At 41.7% G+C, this 17,887-nt stretch overlaps 3 protein-coding genes across 3 annotated transcripts; 1 reads left to right on the top strand and 2 right to left on the bottom strand.

Moving 5' to 3' along the window:
* Nucleotides 1-645: 645 nt before the first annotated feature.
* On the bottom strand, nucleotides 646-2,349 carry HG535_0D00120 (uncharacterized protein; the record flags this gene model as incomplete). Its single annotated transcript, XM_037288140.1, has 1 exon — nucleotides 646-2,349. One exon carries the CDS (start codon nucleotides 2,347-2,349, stop codon nucleotides 646-648), a length of 1,704 nt encoding a protein of 567 aa, XP_037144035.1.
* A 790-nt stretch (nucleotides 2,350-3,139) lies between these two features.
* BDS1 (sulfuric ester hydrolase) lies at nucleotides 3,140-5,071 on the bottom strand (the record flags this gene model as incomplete). The annotated part of the gene is made up of 1 exon (XM_037288139.1): nucleotides 3,140-5,071. The coding sequence occupies one exon, from the start codon at nucleotides 5,069-5,071 to the stop codon at nucleotides 3,140-3,142; it is 1,932 nt and encodes a 643-aa protein (XP_037144034.1).
* A 7,379-nt stretch (nucleotides 5,072-12,450) lies between these two features.
* On the top strand, nucleotides 12,451-16,695 carry HG535_0D00100 (uncharacterized protein; the record flags this gene model as incomplete). Its single annotated transcript, XM_037288138.1, has 1 exon — nucleotides 12,451-16,695. One exon carries the CDS (start codon nucleotides 12,451-12,453, stop codon nucleotides 16,693-16,695), a length of 4,245 nt encoding a protein of 1,414 aa, XP_037144033.1.
* Between the last annotated feature and the right edge of the window lie 1,192 nt (nucleotides 16,696-17,887).

The raw sequence follows: 17,887 nt of genomic DNA, 5'->3' as shown, positions 1-17,887 counted from the left end.
ATAAAATTAAACAATATTTCTGCTCTATTTGAAGCATGTAATTATTATTGTCCTGCTTTGTTAGGAATATAAAATAATAAAAATTTAGCTCAAATTCCATTGCACATTTTTTATTGACACGAATACTACTTCAAAATATAACAATTATAATATAATCTCAATCGTTCTTTTGTTTTACTATGGACCTCATACGAACATTACACTTAGGTTGGTGGGTATAATATTAATTAACGCTTATACGAAAACCAAGCGAACCATCAGCAGCATGTTACTTTCTTTTGGGTTGTCTTACATAGTTATTAATAAATATCTCAAAATCTACTTATAGCATTCATATTGAATGTGTCAACTTCCAAACGCAACATCGTCCAATAACATCAATGTATGGCGAAACTAGCGCCATAGATGGAAAAAATTACTGTAAGTTAGAGGATTTATAATGCAAGAATCGCACACTAAGTTCTCAATAAGAACATCCAATATAAAGTTTGGCGTAAAAGTGATACAAATTTTTTGCTTTTTATAAAAGCTGAGGAGGATAGTCGTAATCAGCTGAATGCATGATGCTTTCATCAGCAATCGGCTGGAACCAGGTTAGGTAGAAATATGAGCGCGAGAACCCATCTAACTATACTACAACATAGTTCAATGATAGAATCTGAAATCCAGTCTACGTGAACCAACTTCAGTAGTAGTATTCAAGTAGTGGTCTCTTTCCTCTTCTGACATACAATCCCAAGTCTTATCTCTCTGTTTGTTGATATAGACATAAAGAAACTTACTCCCTATCAAGATAGGAAACATAGCAAGTGCCAAGCCAAAGAGTACTGCATTTCCTCTGCGGTATATTGGCGCATCTTTTATTGCATATACATTTGAAGATATAATGAGACCAGCTTGCACAAACATATTGTACAAGGAAGTAGAAACAGTTCTCGTTTTAACTGACTGAGAGTTTCTAGAGCACAGGGACACACAAATTGCATGGATATAGGGATTACCTAGCAGCAGGGTGATAATTGCATATGTCCCCCACTTGTTAAACATTGTTGCTTTCCAAAAGCGGAGAACCGCAAGAAGAGGAACGGTATACAACGGCTGTAACAGGCTCAAGCCAAGCCTATTATTGCATTTTTCCGTCAACCATGTCAGTCCGAGTAGCAGTATAATATGAAGGATAAAGCTTGGGATAGCCAGCAGATTAACTTCGAAAGTTGTGAAACCAATATTTCGCAATACCATAGTCAGATAAGTTGTTAAGACGTTCGTTGGAATATAAGCAACAAGACCTATTAAATAGATAGGCCACAAATAGTAATCTGTGAGCGCTTTCCATAACATTTTCAATGACATTCCTTGCCTATTGTTCATATCTCCTTTTGTTGGATCATCTCTGAGAATCTTGTTCACAATTATTTTTTCTTCTCTTTCAGTAAACCATCCTTTCTTGTTCCATGGCTTCTTTGTTTGAACCACAGAAGGTACCATCAAGAAGTAAGCACTGACGCCAATGAATAGAGTGAAAATGCCCTCAATCAAAAATAACCACTGCCAGCCTGCCATTCCACCAATACCTCTCATGTGAAAAACTCCGTATGCCACAAAAGAAGTGACGATTTGAGTTAAAGATAAAGTCACCCAAAAAAATGACAGCCTTATCGAAAGTTCTGAAGAGTTGTAAAAATATGACATCCAAAGTACCAAATCAGGAACAAAGCCGCCTTCCAGTAAACCCAAGAGTGCTCTACACGCATAGAAAGAATTTTTACCTTTCATTCGGCATTGCAGAGTAGCCACCAGGGCCCAAGCCGTCATTTGCATTGGAATCCAATTATCGGCTCCTATTTTTTTCGAAATGAGTTGAGAAGGTAATTCGGCACATAAAAAAGTCAGAAAGAATATCGTATTTCCGACATTATAATTGCTAGAATTGAGACCTAAGTCGTGGAGTAGGTTATCAGCAACCCCTTGTAACAAATTACCTCTGTCGACCTGCAATGCCACAAATAGGAAACATGAAAGGAGAGTAACATGCCAGTCTAGTTTATTCACAACCTTTTTTTCTTCTTTTTTTGTCCACGTAAAGAATGGATCGAACCTTTCAACACATTCATATTTGGTGGATACGTACAGTTCACGATAATGCTTCTCCACAATTGGATTCAAAAAGGGGTTTCCATTATCTTCTTGGAACTTACTATCATTGAAAGCATCAATTGACGAAGAGTCCAGCTCGTTAAAAGAGGAGTACTCTAACTGAGAAGTAGTAGCACCAGTTAAAACTTTTTCAAATTTTGATCCATCTTCCTTGTTGACAGACATATCGGTGACGATAAAGCCGTTTTTCATCAGCTACGAAACATAAAGTAAAAAAGAGGAATTAAGGTAGCTTGACAATAATCCTACCAGAAACGTTCCTAATATACTAAGCAAATTCTAAAAGCCGCTTTGGAATCAACTTTTCTATGGCCAACTCGTGTAACGGGATTCGATTACACACCGAAGGCTTTCAGCTGTAGCACCCTAAGCGAGTGAGTTTGATCAAAGATATCCACATATACTCAGAATAAGCTTAAATTTACTCAATTGTGGCAAATAGTAGTCAGATGTTCGAGGACCGCCAATTTTTCGGCGAATTGCCAAGAGAATCTACTCTGAATGTCATGTTTATTTTCATCACTTTGTTTTACTGTCAATGTCTTCGGAGTATTTCCTACAACACGCCAGTCTTCAGAGACAGACAAAGTCAAAGTGTCTTCAAAGTTTTTTCTCTTTCGTTTAGACCTGTCTATTTTCTATCATTTTTCCTTCCTTGACATGAAATGTGGTGATAAAACACGATGCACAATAATTAACTAAAGATGTGAAAGTGAAAAAAACCACGAATTCTCTCGGCAACGAATGCCTCAAAAAAAAGAAAACTTATACATTCTGCATTCGATCTACATCCATACAACACATAGCCTAATATAGCAATTTGATTTGCCTTGTTTTTGCAACGATCTCCGATCTCAAGTAGGAATCTTCACTTTGATAAAGTCCGCTTTACTGGAAAATTAATGAATCAAATCTATAACTGGAATTATAACCTTTTAGGACTGTCTTGATCCTTAAAATTTTTTGAAACTTTCGAAGAGTCTTATTTCATGGGTTCGATCACAGGAAAAGATTGGTCAAAATCATCGAACAAGGTCCAAAATTGTTCAATTTTTAGTTGATCACCTTCAATTGACACTTTTTCTTTCTTTACAGCATCATCCAAATTAGTTTCCTTATCTATTAATGCTTCCAATGTGTCTCTACTAAGAGTAACCGTTGCATCTACATCTGCCTGTAAACCTCTCACATTCGTTAGGGCACAGTTTTCCAGAGTAAGAACAAACCGTTCATTTGAATCAACGAAGCACCAATTTGCAACAATCAACATACCTTCCGCCCTGCTTGCATTTAATCTCACGGCAAGGAAGTCAAATAGCATTGCATTATTTAGTGCGCCAAGGTTATTGCGTTTACCGGTACTTGGTCTTTTTGGCACACCCTCACGCAATTCCATAGCGCCTACCAGGTATGCGCTACGCCATGTGCTTGCTTCTGACTGATACCCTAATTGTTCCAATGCATCAGCACAAAGCTCCCGGGCCTGACGGTTGGCTGGCTCAGCAAAAACTAGTTTATTCACAACGCTTGCAACCCAACGAAACTCGCCTTTTTGGAAGTCCTTGTAAGCCCGCGCTAACACAGCCTCAGCGCCCCCCATATACTCTATTACCTTCTTCGCACTGGCCACAGGTGGCAATGGGTTAAGATTGGCTGGGTTGGCATCATACCATCCCATATATTTCTGATACACACCCTTTACATTATGACTTAGGGTACCGTAGTAGCCTCGTGTTGACCATTCATGCTCAAGGTTGGACGGCATACGAAGAATCTCGGAAATGTCTCTACTAGTGTAACCTTGATTAAGTAATCTAAGGGTTTGGTCATGAATAAATTTATACATATCACGCTGCTTCTTCAGTACTGCGTTGACGCGCTCCCGCCCTGTGGTGGGCCAGTGATGTTGGGCAATTAAAATATCTGTTTGGCCACCAAAAGCTACGCGAGCCGCATCAATGTATTTGGCCCACTGATTACCGTCACGTACCTCGACACCTCGAATAGCGTACAAATTATGCATATGGTGCGTGACATCTTCAGCCATATTGAGTATGCGCTGTTGTGGCAAGTAAATAAGCATTTCTGAAGGAGCTTCCGATCCTGGAACAAGCTGGAATACAAACTCAACACCGTCAATTGTTCGTTCTTCGAACGGATCTGCAACAGTACTTGTTGGCGCAATCAGTGTAACAGTGCCATGGGATGCTGCTTTTCCTATCCCACAATCAACAAGCCCTCGTGTTCCCTTAGGAAGTAACATACCGAATTGATACTGTGCACGTCGATGCATCGCGTTCCCTGCTAGGAAGTTTTCCGCTACAACGCTTTCCATGAAACCTACTGGCGCAATTATTTGTACCTTTCCGGCTTTTACATCTGCTTCGTTAACCACACCTTTAACTCCCCCGTAATGGTCGGAATGACTATGCGTATATATTACGGTACCCACAGGCTTTTGAGGGCGATGCTCATAGTAAAGTTTCAATGATTCCCGGGCTGTCTCCGTAGTGAAAAGAGTATCTATGATTATTAAGGAGGTATCGCCTTCAATTATAGTCATATTTGCAATGTCTAGCCCCCTTATCTGATAAACACCATTGGTGATTTCAAAAAGTCCATGAATTGCATTGAGTTGCGCTTGCCTCCACAGACTGGGATTAACAGTAGCTGAGGAATTATCTGTTTTCAAAAAATCATACGGCTTCATGCTCCATACTATACTGCCATCAGAACCTAGTATTTGCTCATCGTGTATTGAGCCAACATATCCTCGGATAGCATCCTCAAAATCGCCGCGGTCTGAGAACGGAAGGTCCTTTGCCATTTCGTGGTTTGCCGCTAGCGTGGACGGTTGACTCCCTTTAGGCAACAAGCGCGAACATTCTTGTTCCCTCCTCGAGGAATCAATCATACTTCCTTACTGTTTAGTTTCGTAGCGTCAATTCTCGGTTTACTCCTAGGACAGGCTTAAAAAAACAAATCCTAGCTCTTACTACTTATTAGTATGCTGGATGAGACTCTCTTAGAGGAAAATAGGTGCGTAGAAATATTGTTCTCTTATATAAACTGCGCTCATTGGTGTGGCAAGCATGAATAGATTTAATGTCTTTCGTCATCAAACCCCACTATTCTCATAAAGTCTTTCCTGATTTTGAATTTTTAAAGTGACCTTGAATAAGGTTTTGGGAATGCCACACTTTTCGGATATACAAAAATGAGCGAGAAAACAATCTCGTCCCAACTCGTACCGAAGAGGCTGAAATCAAAGATATACATGAAGCCTCAGATACATAGTCCAGTCAATTCCGACCAGGAAAAACAAAGTTTGAGTAAAATATTACTTATTTGTCCCATACTATTAAGGCCAGAAGAGAGTGGAAAAAACCAGCTAACTTCAATGGAACTATTTCTTGTTTTACTGACCAAACCTGATTAGTTTGGATATTGCAGCAGATAATATTCCATCTTTCAATGTTCATGCTTTACATAGTGATAGGTGCTTTCAGATCGTCCTCGGTTGTATAGAAGGGAGACCTGATTTCTCATTTGTTTCTGTTACGATTTGTTCTTTTCTTTCCCCTAAACAGCTCTTCATAAAATGACTAGTTGCGAAAGGAGTACAAATGCCAAGCGGCAGAGCAGAGTAAAGACTTATGGCTTTTCAATATGTGAATTATATTTTTCAATTTCTTGAAGAATCATTTTGCGCTCAGAAGGAGAAATCTATTGACAACGAAGATAACCAGACTTCCAACGGTATGGACGGAGACGTATCACTAGAGACGCGTTAACAAGAATCAGCGACACGCCATTGGAAGAATGCAACAGTAACAAAAGAGAACGTGGGAAAGTTAAGGTTGATACTATGACATGCTGATGTTCCAAAAGGTCAAGCTATCCAATTTCGTGTAGACTTGCCGTTTCCTCTTTTATTAAAAAAATTAAAGTTGAAAGAATTTCGAATTACCGAAAAGCTAACATGTAGAGATCGCCAACACAACAAGCATTTTACTGCTAAAAGATCGCTTTGCAAATCATGACCTCTGAAACAAAAAAAAAGAAGTTTTTGCACCTGAGAATGATGACATCTTAGTTTACCATGCTTTGAATGCGAATTCGGATTCGGTATCGCTTTGCCAGTGATTATCGTATCACAATTATTAAGATTAGCGATTTTTTCTCCCATGAATAAATGAATGACCATATAGAGGTCCAGCAGGTGATACCGGTTCAAGTGCTCTGGTCTTTTGCAAGAATACTTAGCACATTGGAAAACTTTGATTACTCTATCACACTCAAACTATGCAACATGTACGATTCTCGCAAAGAGCGTGCTACGTGACGTCGAATATTCTGGCAGAAGACAGAATATAGTAAACCTTTGTATAGCCCTAAATGAATCTTTTTTCACCGAGGCCTCTCCGGTGTGATCAGGTAAATTTTGCTTTGATTACCGCTGAGCCTTTCGCATCGCCAGACATTTTTCGTTTGAATGATATTATAATGCAGTCAACACAGGTTAAAGCAATATGTACTCCCATTCTATACTTTATATATTCCTTAGACTCTATCTTTCGAAAATGCCATTTTTCCACCACTTGACCTGGCGAATCACCTCCAGTGATCTTGACCATGTCATCTCTTTTTTAGAAAAGACTCTTCTTTATTTGCTTTGTCTTCTAGAACCAATTGAAGTTCAAGTTGATCTCTTTTTAAGATTGTCAAGTGTACAGGTCTCAAAGAGATTATAAGTTCAATGCACTTGCGCGCTTTCCGATCTAGGTCGTTAGTAGTCATTTGATAATCATCGAAATTTTCTTTTTTGTTTTTGTACGTCATCAAATCACAGGTGGTATTTCTTTTTCGCATTTTTGATAAGAAGATACTATCATCTAAAAGTATATATTCTGTAGCGCTTTTGACAACCACTTGGATTAGCAAAAGCACGATGTTATTAGATAGAAATAACTGCAAACTGGTTTACAATATAACGGTTAAATTTGCGAAAAGTGAAGTATAGATCGATATTGTAAGATATATGAAAGAGATGACTTATAGGAATCAGAAAAAAGAAAATTGGTCTGTACAACAAAATGAACGAAGTCAGATGAGGCTCCAGCAGAATATCAATCGATACTGGAAAGAAATCGGATGACAATCTATCGCGAGACGTTTACAATTCAGGAATCTGACTTCTAAAGAGTCTATGGCATGGAACAAGAAATAACAGTTAGACTACGGATTCTATGGGATTAGAAATGGGTGTGATGACGATGAAAATACTTCAATCGTTGTCCCTTCTTCTGGTTCAATAGGTGCAAAATGTCAGGTACGAATACCAATTAGTTTTATCTCAATTCATGTTATAGGAAACGAAGGATTTATATATCTCTATGATTGAATCATAGTATCATTATCAATATCCAATCCAGTTACTATTAGCAACTCCGAAGAAGATATTCTTTCCAAATACTATGGAGGGCACATTCTGTTATACATTCATTAATGGGAAACTTGACTTAAAGCCAGGAACAGAAAGGCATATATTGCAGACAATTATATCAGATAAATCTAAATTGAAAGAATTTTCAGCGTATTTCCAGAGTAACGATGACACTTTTGTTGCTTCTTATTTTCCTGGATCCCATATCTACGCATAAGATTTACGATAAACTCATGATGGAAAACGAGCAGACCATATTCAAAGAAAAGCTGAGATCTGCAGTGGATCCTCCCTTGCTATGTTCACAGGTACTAGAAAATACTACGTTGATTCTCGTACATTCAGAAAGGCAAACCGTCAACAACGAAGATAACTCCGCTCTCCATATTATGCGCCTGGACACCTGCCGCTAAATTGGCATTAAAACGCATTAGTCAGTCCTCCTATTAGCGGCAAAACATACAGGCTATTGAACGAATATGAACAAGTGAAAGGATAAGAGGAAAATAAATTCATATCAACACGTCATGATGAATGACTAAAAAATAGCATTTTCTGAAATGAGCAGATAGATAAATGTCAACTTTATTCGAAGCTAATTATAGCCTCACGTTCACCCTATCTCGTATTGCATGATTCGGGAAAAATAGGAAACGTACCAGTAGGGCACAGTTTTTATATATGATATCTCTGGGAAATCGCTCAGCAGTTCATTGCCTCAGGAAGTTAAACGCATGTCGGATGGGATCAACTAGGTAGTGGTAGTAAGAAAATTATATTAGAATATTGGCAAGTACTTGATATTACGTGAATCACATACAATTGCGTTCAACAGATAGGGTGGAGTGCTATAAATGAGCGCACAATCTGTTATTAGAAAACGTATTTGGCTTGGTCGGCTGCTGTCTCAGAACAACAATTAAAAGTGAACAGAAAAATATGCCAACAAGATCATTTGAAGTCTTACTAGTAGTGATTTTGATCACCTCTTCTATTGCTCGGACAACCTTAGCTGTTAACGTCGAACATTTAAGTCAGGTCATGATGCACACACCTACCGGGGCAACGCAACAGCAACTTTGTTGGCTGGTAGAGAATAGCTATATTGATGCTTTAAGTGATAACACAGGTAAGACCTTTCGTACATGCAGATTTGCAAATGAAGATTTGCCTGCTTTTAGATTGAGATCAGAAATTTTAGAAGTCCCACCTACAACATATGCTGAAAAGGGGCAACCTTGGTTAAATCTCTCATCGTATTCTGGACCTAGGCCATTCGACAATGAGACTGATTATTGTACAGATATCATTCAATATGTGATACAACCAATGTATGACGTTCAAGGGAGGCATGTATCAGAGGCATAGAACACTGGCAGGATTGAAGGTCTACGAATAATGGTTCAGACGAGACGGTTTCCTTGAAGGCTTCTCAGCGCCACAGGAGATCCGATAGTGAGTCGGAAATAGGGCAGTGTGTAGATGAAAGGTGCTACGACGTTCGTGATTGTTTAATACTAAACAAAAAGTGTGCGCAACGCTACAATAGCGGAGTGGGCGAACAGACGTATTGCGACTGGCATATGTCTTACATAATGCACTCTTTTATGGAGTGGTGCTGGCACGCCATCCAGCACACCTGTAAGGCTTAGTACTCGGTATCTATTTTCGAATTCAACATTTACACCCCTGGACTTAGGAGACACCTCAGGTTTTATGGTAGACCCGAAATCATGTTATCATCGATCATAAGATATAAAACTCTGAATACGCGTGTGGCTTCATTATGTTCAACTATTATGTCCATAAAGCTTACGATTGGCGGGTTAGTCATCATTCATTCGTAATAAAACCTGATAGATTTCGACTAAATATACAAAATCTCTCCCAAAGAAAAAGTACAACCATTTGGAAACAAGGATATTTTAGCGTCGTTTTATTCTAACTATCATTCAACTATTGTAGCGTTTTCCCTAAATTTCTGTTTTTGCTGAAATAGTTTTCAGAAGAAATGGTCTGTACCCAAGAAACAACTAGATTGCCAAAAATAATAAAACACAGTTCTATTCTGATATATGTTTTTCAAAGCGACAAGTTAAATAAAGGTCAAGTTGTCACGGTGCAAGTAGCAGTCTGCTGACGCCGGATTGTGGGGGATTAGATCATGGTGTGATCTATTCATACTGTACTTCAGGTATATTTACGATAAGAAATGCTGTGGTATTGAAATAAGTTTCAATAGAAAGCAGATTTGCCGCTATATACACCTAATATTGGAACGTTCATATTTGAACAGTTTTGCAAAATAAGAAAAGGCATCATACTACCACCGGTCCTATGATCAAAACTTGACTTGAGCCTAATGAGGATGAAAAAATTGGCAATTGTGTGCTCGGCAATCATCGAGGTCACATGACATTAAATGCGTAGCATTGCATGCTATTGTACTATATTACGGAGAAGTATCTAAGAGTGTATATTCAAACCTGATAGATTTGGACTCCTTCGTTCCAATTCTTCTTTGACAGCACGTTCCACAAATGAAAGTGTGTACAGAGGGTTTTTTTGAACAACCCCCTTTCCGCTTATGCCATGTTTGATGATAAGCATCTTCGAACATGGATGGATTTTACTGACGAGAGAAGCAAGGTCTTGGAGAAAAAGCGTTTGCTTGCTTCTCGGGATCGAGATTCGTATCTAGAGGGCATTGATCAAAGCCCAGCTTTATTAGATCACTTTCGAAGTTTTTTCCTACTGCAGTAATGATGTCATTTATTTCTTTATGAAAGGAGGAATGCATGAGATACGAGAATTTTCAAAAAAGCAAGTTGGAACTTTTGAGCTGGTGCATTTCTTTACTACTTGCGTTTCTTTTTTCCAATTTCTTCATTCTTATGCCCCGACGTGACTTTGGCGGTAGTGGATTTACTATGGGACGTGACTTTGGCGGTAGTGCCTACTGGTTTTTGGTGGTAGTAGGGTTTTCTAGCGAACAAGAAGAGGTACAAAGCTGTAACTTTGCATAGTTACTGGTAATTAGTGCAAGTGTACTAGCCTACAGTTTTGGGCCTCTAGCGTGCTGTTTAGGCATTTGAGAGTGGCTGAAAGTTGAAAAGAGATTGTCGTCTAGATCATGAAGGAGTGACATTTCCGCTGCGGTTTTTTTAAAAATGAATGAAGAGTGTGAAGCTCTATTGGCACATAAAGTGTCAAGTGCCTGAGAGATCGGTTGGATGAGCCATGGTGATTCTCGTAGCACATGAGGAAACCAGTGAAATGATCATCAGCAACGGGGAATAAGTTTTTCACAGCTCGCGCGGTTGGCCGATAAGAACGATAGTTTTTTTCACAGCGAGCTGGCTGTAAGGCGAAGAGTGACGGGAATGAATGTGATGTGTGTAAAAAGTGAGAAGAAAAGAACAAACAAGTGGGGGTGGGTGATACAAAGGACTGGTAACATGATGCTTAAGTTAGATAAAAAGGTAAAGAAAGGGATGAGTTATGAAAAAATGGTGGGAAGAGAGGAGGAGGATTAGTGAAGTAGATGCTTTGATATACCGGGATGATAGGAAAGACTGGTTATTTATGATGGTAATGAACAGTTGCTGTTAGGTAGCGAGAAACTGTAGGGGAGTTGTTATAGGGTAGTGGCATCGAATGAGGGGCCGGTAAAGCATGAAGATAATATTACTTGTAAAGTGAAGACGTATATGTGAGGGAACGTCATGATTGAAACAGGGTCTATTATTTTAGTGAGTACGTTGGTGAGGAGGCCATGGATGATTTTGTATCGCAAGGCGGCATGTATGACAAGTCAACGATCTGCGGCTGTTGGTAGTCCTTGCTATACTGTGTGCATAAGCAGGGGATGGTCACGATATGATGAGGAGCATACTACCAGGGTACCAGAAGTTTGAGGAGAATTTCGGAGTCTTATGTATTGACTGTCACTGATTCGATGGACGTGGAGAATAATGGGTGTTCATCTAGCGTTTTCGAAAAGAGAACGCGGGTATCGTCATGTGTGATCTGGAGATGAGAGAGTGTACAAGCCGTCATAAAATGTGCTGTGGAGTTGATGGTGGGATACAAAGGCACATTTGCAGAGTAGAAACAAATCTTAATATACTGGTATATAATTTGTAACGAAAACGAGTGATCTCAGGGTTTTAGGTTTTCGCATTTTTTCGATATACTGATGTATTGCCAATGAATGGTGCTGATTTTGGTGATAAAAAAATATAAATCTACATGGAAAAACTCACATTATTCTATGGCTATCGTGTCACATTAATATGCGAGGACGTGAGTTTGACGGTCCCACCATAATAAACGTGAGTTTGACGGCCCTGATTTTTGTATGGGACGTGAGTTTGGCGGCCCTGACGACGTGAGTTTGACGGCCCTGGGTGTAAAATTGGCCACAATACACCGACTGCTATGAAATTTCGCACACTATCATTAAAAGACTGCAAGTGTTCTAGCCCAGAATTTTGAATGCTTAGTCACAAAAACCGAAATGTTAGCGAAGGTGAAAGTTGAAACCAGAAGTGCCCTTAAGATATCAGAAAAAGACATTTTCGAGGCACTTAAAGTGTTCTGGGAAACCAGCTTGTCGAATAAGGCTGCACTCAAAAGGCAAAAGCTGCAGGTTCTGTAGTGCATGAGTTACGGGCAGTTTAGATTGAAGAGAGATTTGGTCGTAGTGTACGGATGGGTGGCTGTAAATTTGTTCGCGAGTTCGAGCGCGACCGGTGGAATATAATAGGAAGCGGAATCCGAAAGAAAAGTTTTTCTGGATTATAAAAATAGCAGGGCGGGTAACATTAAAGGAAAAGCTTGGTAGAATGACTATAGTAGAGGTAAGCGACAAATATGTAGTAGTAAACGGATGGCTGGTGGACAGGAAAGAAAAAAAGGTGGTCAACCCCTCATGGCGAAGCCGAAGAAAACTATCAAAACAGCGCCAAAATGTTATTCTGGACCAGGACTTGAGTGCTTGGGATAGATATCTGACTTCTGAAAGTGTTATACTGCCAGTAGCAGACCCCGAACTATTCAGTTTCATACAGGTGAGGCCATATGATTTCGCAGAATTGCGAGACGGGAAAACCGTCGCCCAATCAAAGGAACTCTACAGGCGGAATCCTGGAAGTGTGAGAAGATCTTTCACCCTGCAGTGCCATAGAGTAAATATACGTGCCAGAAAGCACAAATACATACGACTATCAGTGTTAGCGCAGAGTGTAGATATGCTTGACGCAGGTGTCGATTTACACTTGGACAAAGATAACAGTGTTCTTTCCCGCGTTATTAAGGTGCGTGAGTTTACTTTTTCTGAGGAAGATTACGAGGTATTGCGAGAGTTCCGTGAAATGAAGACCGCTTACGTTGTTTTTGGACAGAATTATCTGAACTTCGCATACCTGAAGGCGGAGCACAGTGCCTCTAACTATTTGAACATAGACATGAAGGATGGTATTACGTCGATGGTAAAGAAGTTTGCTCCGAGCACGATAAACCAGTATGGGGTGACACTCGCGCCGTATTTATTTCTTCTGTTCAACGCCTGGCGCCTGTCTTGTTTCGCGGAGCATGCTTTTCTTCCTCATAGGGTTATCGAAATGCTAACACATGATCCTGAAAGACAGGATACCATTGTTTACAAGATGAAAGCCCTCGGAAGATGTTTCGATAACTGTCTTCGGGAGAACATTTACCGTGAATATTTGGCTCGCTGGGTAAGAATGTGCGCGTTCAACTTTCCAGTGTGGGACCGTACTGATGTCCCGTGTCCGGAGAACACAGTGACTAAGGCGCGACGGATCATGGATACGATAAGGTGCCTGATAGTTTTCACATGCTTTGCCACTACAGAAAATGTGTCTGAGACCGCCTACTGGCTTGCAAGTCGCAACTATCTCTCTGTGATTAACTATTGGGGGTGGTTCAGACGTTTGTACCATAAGGTTGCTAAAGAAGAAGGAATTGAGGCCACGGTGCGAGTGACGGTGAATCCTGATGAGCGGGCTGTACGTGTGGAGGGTAAATTGATCTCATTCGAATATGTAGCTCAGATGAAAAGTGACTTGAACAGGGACCTCGAGGCACATGTGGAGGAACTGCACCGGTGGCTGGAGTTCGGAAGTGTGTCCGACGTATACATGACTGTAATGGCGAATAGGAGTATATGTGTGGTAGAAAACCTTTCTGGACAGGACTCCGTGTTCAATGTAATAGGTGCGGAGGCTGTCAGTGGGTATACCATGCGATTTCGAGAGCAGGCAAGTGCGCAGAATGAGCAGGTCCGCGCCAGTATACTAAAGCTCGTCAACACTATAACAAAACTCTTGATGTTGGCAGTCTGGATCAATCCCGGTCTGGCGCTTAGATTTCCGGAACTGAGCATCATTAGTTTTGGCGGTTCGCACCGAAACCTGTACTTTGATTCCGACGATCGCGTGTTCATCATTCGGTCAAGGTATAACAAAAACACAAAATACGACACCCGCTTGCTATTTCTGGATACAAGAGTGTCTGCACAGCTATTCTGGTTTATTTATATCCTGCGGCCGTTCACAATAGTACTTTTGGGTGACGACATCTCTAAAATCAATATATCTGCCATCATGGGTGCCCTCACACCTCAGGAGCCGCTTACAGATACGCATGACACTGAAGAAGAAGTGGAGGACATAAACTTTAACGCCGAGCTGTATTATCACCAAATGGAGCTACGAAACCGCCTAAATAATGCATCGCCACAGACGATTGGCAATGCTATTTTCAAGAGTATGGTCTTTCTGGACGTAAGGAAGTTGGTGTTGGTGCATCGGTCAACGTTTTCGAACATGCTTCTCAAGTATCCGACAGCGACAGCAATGAGAGAGAGCCATAGGATACGGTCGATGCGACATGGTTTGTCGGCTCTGTGGAAGCATTTCATTGCGGGGCAGCTGTACGACCAGTCCCTGGAACTGGGACAGGCGGTTGCTCGTGGGTTTGGACATTCAGTGTCGGTGGATGCTGCAGTGTACGGGTTTGATAACTCACGTACCGTTGGTCCAGGGGAGGTCCCGTTTGTCTCAGCAAAAAAGTTGTGTCAAATTTTCCAGAAATTAACACAGAATGGCCCTCTCATCACTGACACGGCTTGCACAAGTAGCGCTGCATCTGAACCGGATGAAGGGACGATTGGTGACTACACCAATCTATGCGAGGCAGGGTCAGGTATTATCAGCGGATTCAAGTTCAGGTCGGTGGAGCAGGAGAGGTTTACGAATATGATATTGACAGGTGACAGAAATGTGCTGGCGCTTCAGGCACCAACAGGTTTTGGCAAAACCATGACTTTTGTGTTACCAATGCTCGTTTTAAAGCGCACACGACCCGGAAAATACGTGCACTTTGTAGCTGTACCATATGTGTCACTCAAAATAGCAACCATGCAGAGACTAGAAGAAGTGGGACTTGCGGTTGCAGATCTGAAATTACTAGGTTCAGCGGAGTGGAAAAGTAAGCTGAAAAATACAGATGTGCTAGTAGGTACATTTGATATGTTTGGGACGCACGCGACATTTTCCTCCATCAACGGGTGGCAGGAAGAACTGATGTGCGTACGGCAGAAGGGGTACTTTATTCTCGATGAAGCACACGCACTGTGGCTAGAGCAGGATTTCAGGGAGGAATTAAGAGAGATACACTCACTGCGATGGAGGGAGTTTCTTAAGATAGTTTTTATAAGTGCTACGCTTCCGGCATGGCTGATGGACGAGCTGTGCCAGCAATTGAATCTATCACGGTACATGGTGAGGAATGCGCGATGGACGAACGCTGTACACCAGGTGCCCAACCAGAAAGTGCTGAAGGAAGTGACACTTGTTCCGCAGAAGGAGTTTGGAGGAGCAATCGAGCAGCGTGTGAACAGTTATCTGCTGGGTACTGCTACAGGCAAGGCGATCATTTTCTTCAGCAACAAGGCGCGGATGCGTCACTGCTACGCGCGGTGGAAGAAGGTAGCGGCAGTGGCGGCGGTTGATTCGGAGATGGCGGACCGGGTGAAGCTCTCGGTATTTCGCGAGTTCGAGTCGGCATCGAGTCCAGTGTGCGTGATCATGGGGACCAAGCTGATATCGAACGGTCTTGATTGCAATGCGGTGGACTATGTGTGTCTGGCAGACTGTGATGTGGATGTGATAGACTTTTTACAGATGGTTGGACGGATCAGGGGCAGTGGGTACCTCGAGGTGGTTCGGATAGCTGGAAAGAAAAAGGAGTTCAGGGATGCAGTTGCACACGAGGACTTGCGGGATGTGAACTGGAGCAAGTGTATAACGGAAACAGTGGCGTCGTTCTACTCGGTGCCAGCACCAGACCACCAGCTGTGTTGCAACTCGTGGGAGGAGCAAAGTTGTCCGAGGGAGATTGGCGAAGTGCGCAGGATTGTCCATAGTGTAAGGTTAAACGTCCCTTCGGAAGAGGAGGGAGATGAGGAGGAGGATCAAGGTCATTCGCGGATGTTTGACTTTATTCTCGACAACATCCAAAATAAAACTACAGGGCTGTATGCGAGCGAGTTGCGTACGTTATTGTTCGATAGCACATCGGCAGACCTGCCCAGAATGAAGGATCTGATATACGGGGTGCCAGCTGACCACATACTCACAGCTGCGGAAATGAACCTATCGGAGAGTGTTTGTCGGACCTGTTTCATGTCGAACGAGTATTGCCAGTGTGAGACGTTTGGGAAGCACATGGGAAAAATCATCCTGGAGGCACTTGCTCTTCTTCGACTTGTCTCGGCACGGCAAAATATGAGACACCTCTTTAATTTTGCGCAGCTGGGGCGAGGACATAACATCGTGCAACATGTGCTGCGGCAGAAGGCGGTGTGGAGCAGACTATATGAGGAAGCGATGGAATCCGAATACACGGAGACGATTGAGGGGATTACATGCAACGACGACGTGACGTCAAGAGCATTGTTGCAATGGGCATACTTTTGGCACGCAGTGGTCCGGTCGAAAGCAAACGTGGCGACGTTAGTGTTTGAAGGTCGACTATCGAAACCATTCGGAATTGATATGGAGTAGGGGAACAGAGAGCCGTATAGCAGGTATTCAAGAATGTTAGACAAGGAGATATTTCTGCGGTCGCACCGACGCATGCTGGAAGTTGTTTCGGGTACACTTTGGGGGGACGGGCATGGTCGGGGGGACTGTTTTGATTTGGATGAGTTCCGGCTGTTGGTGCTCCTGTTGTACTGTGTGTACGAGAAAGGGGATGTTCACGATATGGTGAGTGGGGTGTTACCAGGGTACCGTAAGTTTGAAGTATTTGGGCAATGGTTGGGCAATGTGATGTGTAAGCGAGTGTGCGCTTACGATGAGCGGGTGCCTGTGTACAGGTTTGTACTGGGCACGTATGTGGAGGAGTGTGGATTGAACAAGGTGTTGATAGAAGGTGAGGCGAGTGATATGTAGTATAGATTTATAGAAGCCGTGGGACTTTGCAGTTGAGTAGGTTTAAGGGTGTAGTGTTCTGAGATATCATGTAATCGTAGTTTGTGATCTTGCCAAAAGTGAGTGTACAACGTCTCGTAGAATATGCTGTGGAGCTGGTGGTAGAATACAAAGGCACAATCGTAGGGTAGAGATGGATGCGCATATAACGGTATATAATTTGTAACAAAAACGAGTGATCTCAGGGTTTTAGGTTTTCGCATTTTTTCGATATACTGATGTATTGCCAATGAATGGTGCGGATTTTGGTGATAAAACATTATGAATCTACGTTAGAGTGCTCCTTTTCTTGTAATGTCAACTTGTAACGGTCCCAAAGTACATGGTCCTCGAGAGAGCAAAAAAATCAAATTCCAAAAAAATGTTTGCAGGCACGCGATTATTTCATGTCGGGGAGAAATTTCTCAAAATTTAAAAAAGTGAAAAGTGTCGAAAATGAAAAAGAAGTAGTAAAATAGAGAGAAAACGTTAAATAAAGAAGTAGAGCTTAGAGTTTTTTGAGTCGAAGTTGATATTGAGGGATATACAGAGGGGCAAAGAGAGAAGATGTGTGGGTCTGACGTCTGTTTGTATGGGTTTGTGGAGCGAATGTCTGGGCGATGGTGTAGAGATGGCGGAATGGGGTACGGAGGTAAATGTAAGGATGGGAATGGTGGGCGTAATATATTCTGTGGCGTTGTGTAGGATGCTGAGGATGGGTTTGCAGATGTAAATTAAGGAATGGTTTGCGAGTGTTTACATACAGGCAAAGTGGTATGGATTG

The sequence above is a fragment of the Zygotorulaspora mrakii genome, chromosome 4 (genome assembly GCF_013402915.1).
Source record: "Zygotorulaspora mrakii chromosome 4, complete sequence".
NCBI classification, from domain to species: domain Eukaryota; kingdom Fungi; phylum Ascomycota; class Saccharomycetes; order Saccharomycetales; family Saccharomycetaceae; genus Zygotorulaspora; species Zygotorulaspora mrakii.
This window is presented reverse-complemented; position numbering and strand designations above follow the sequence as displayed.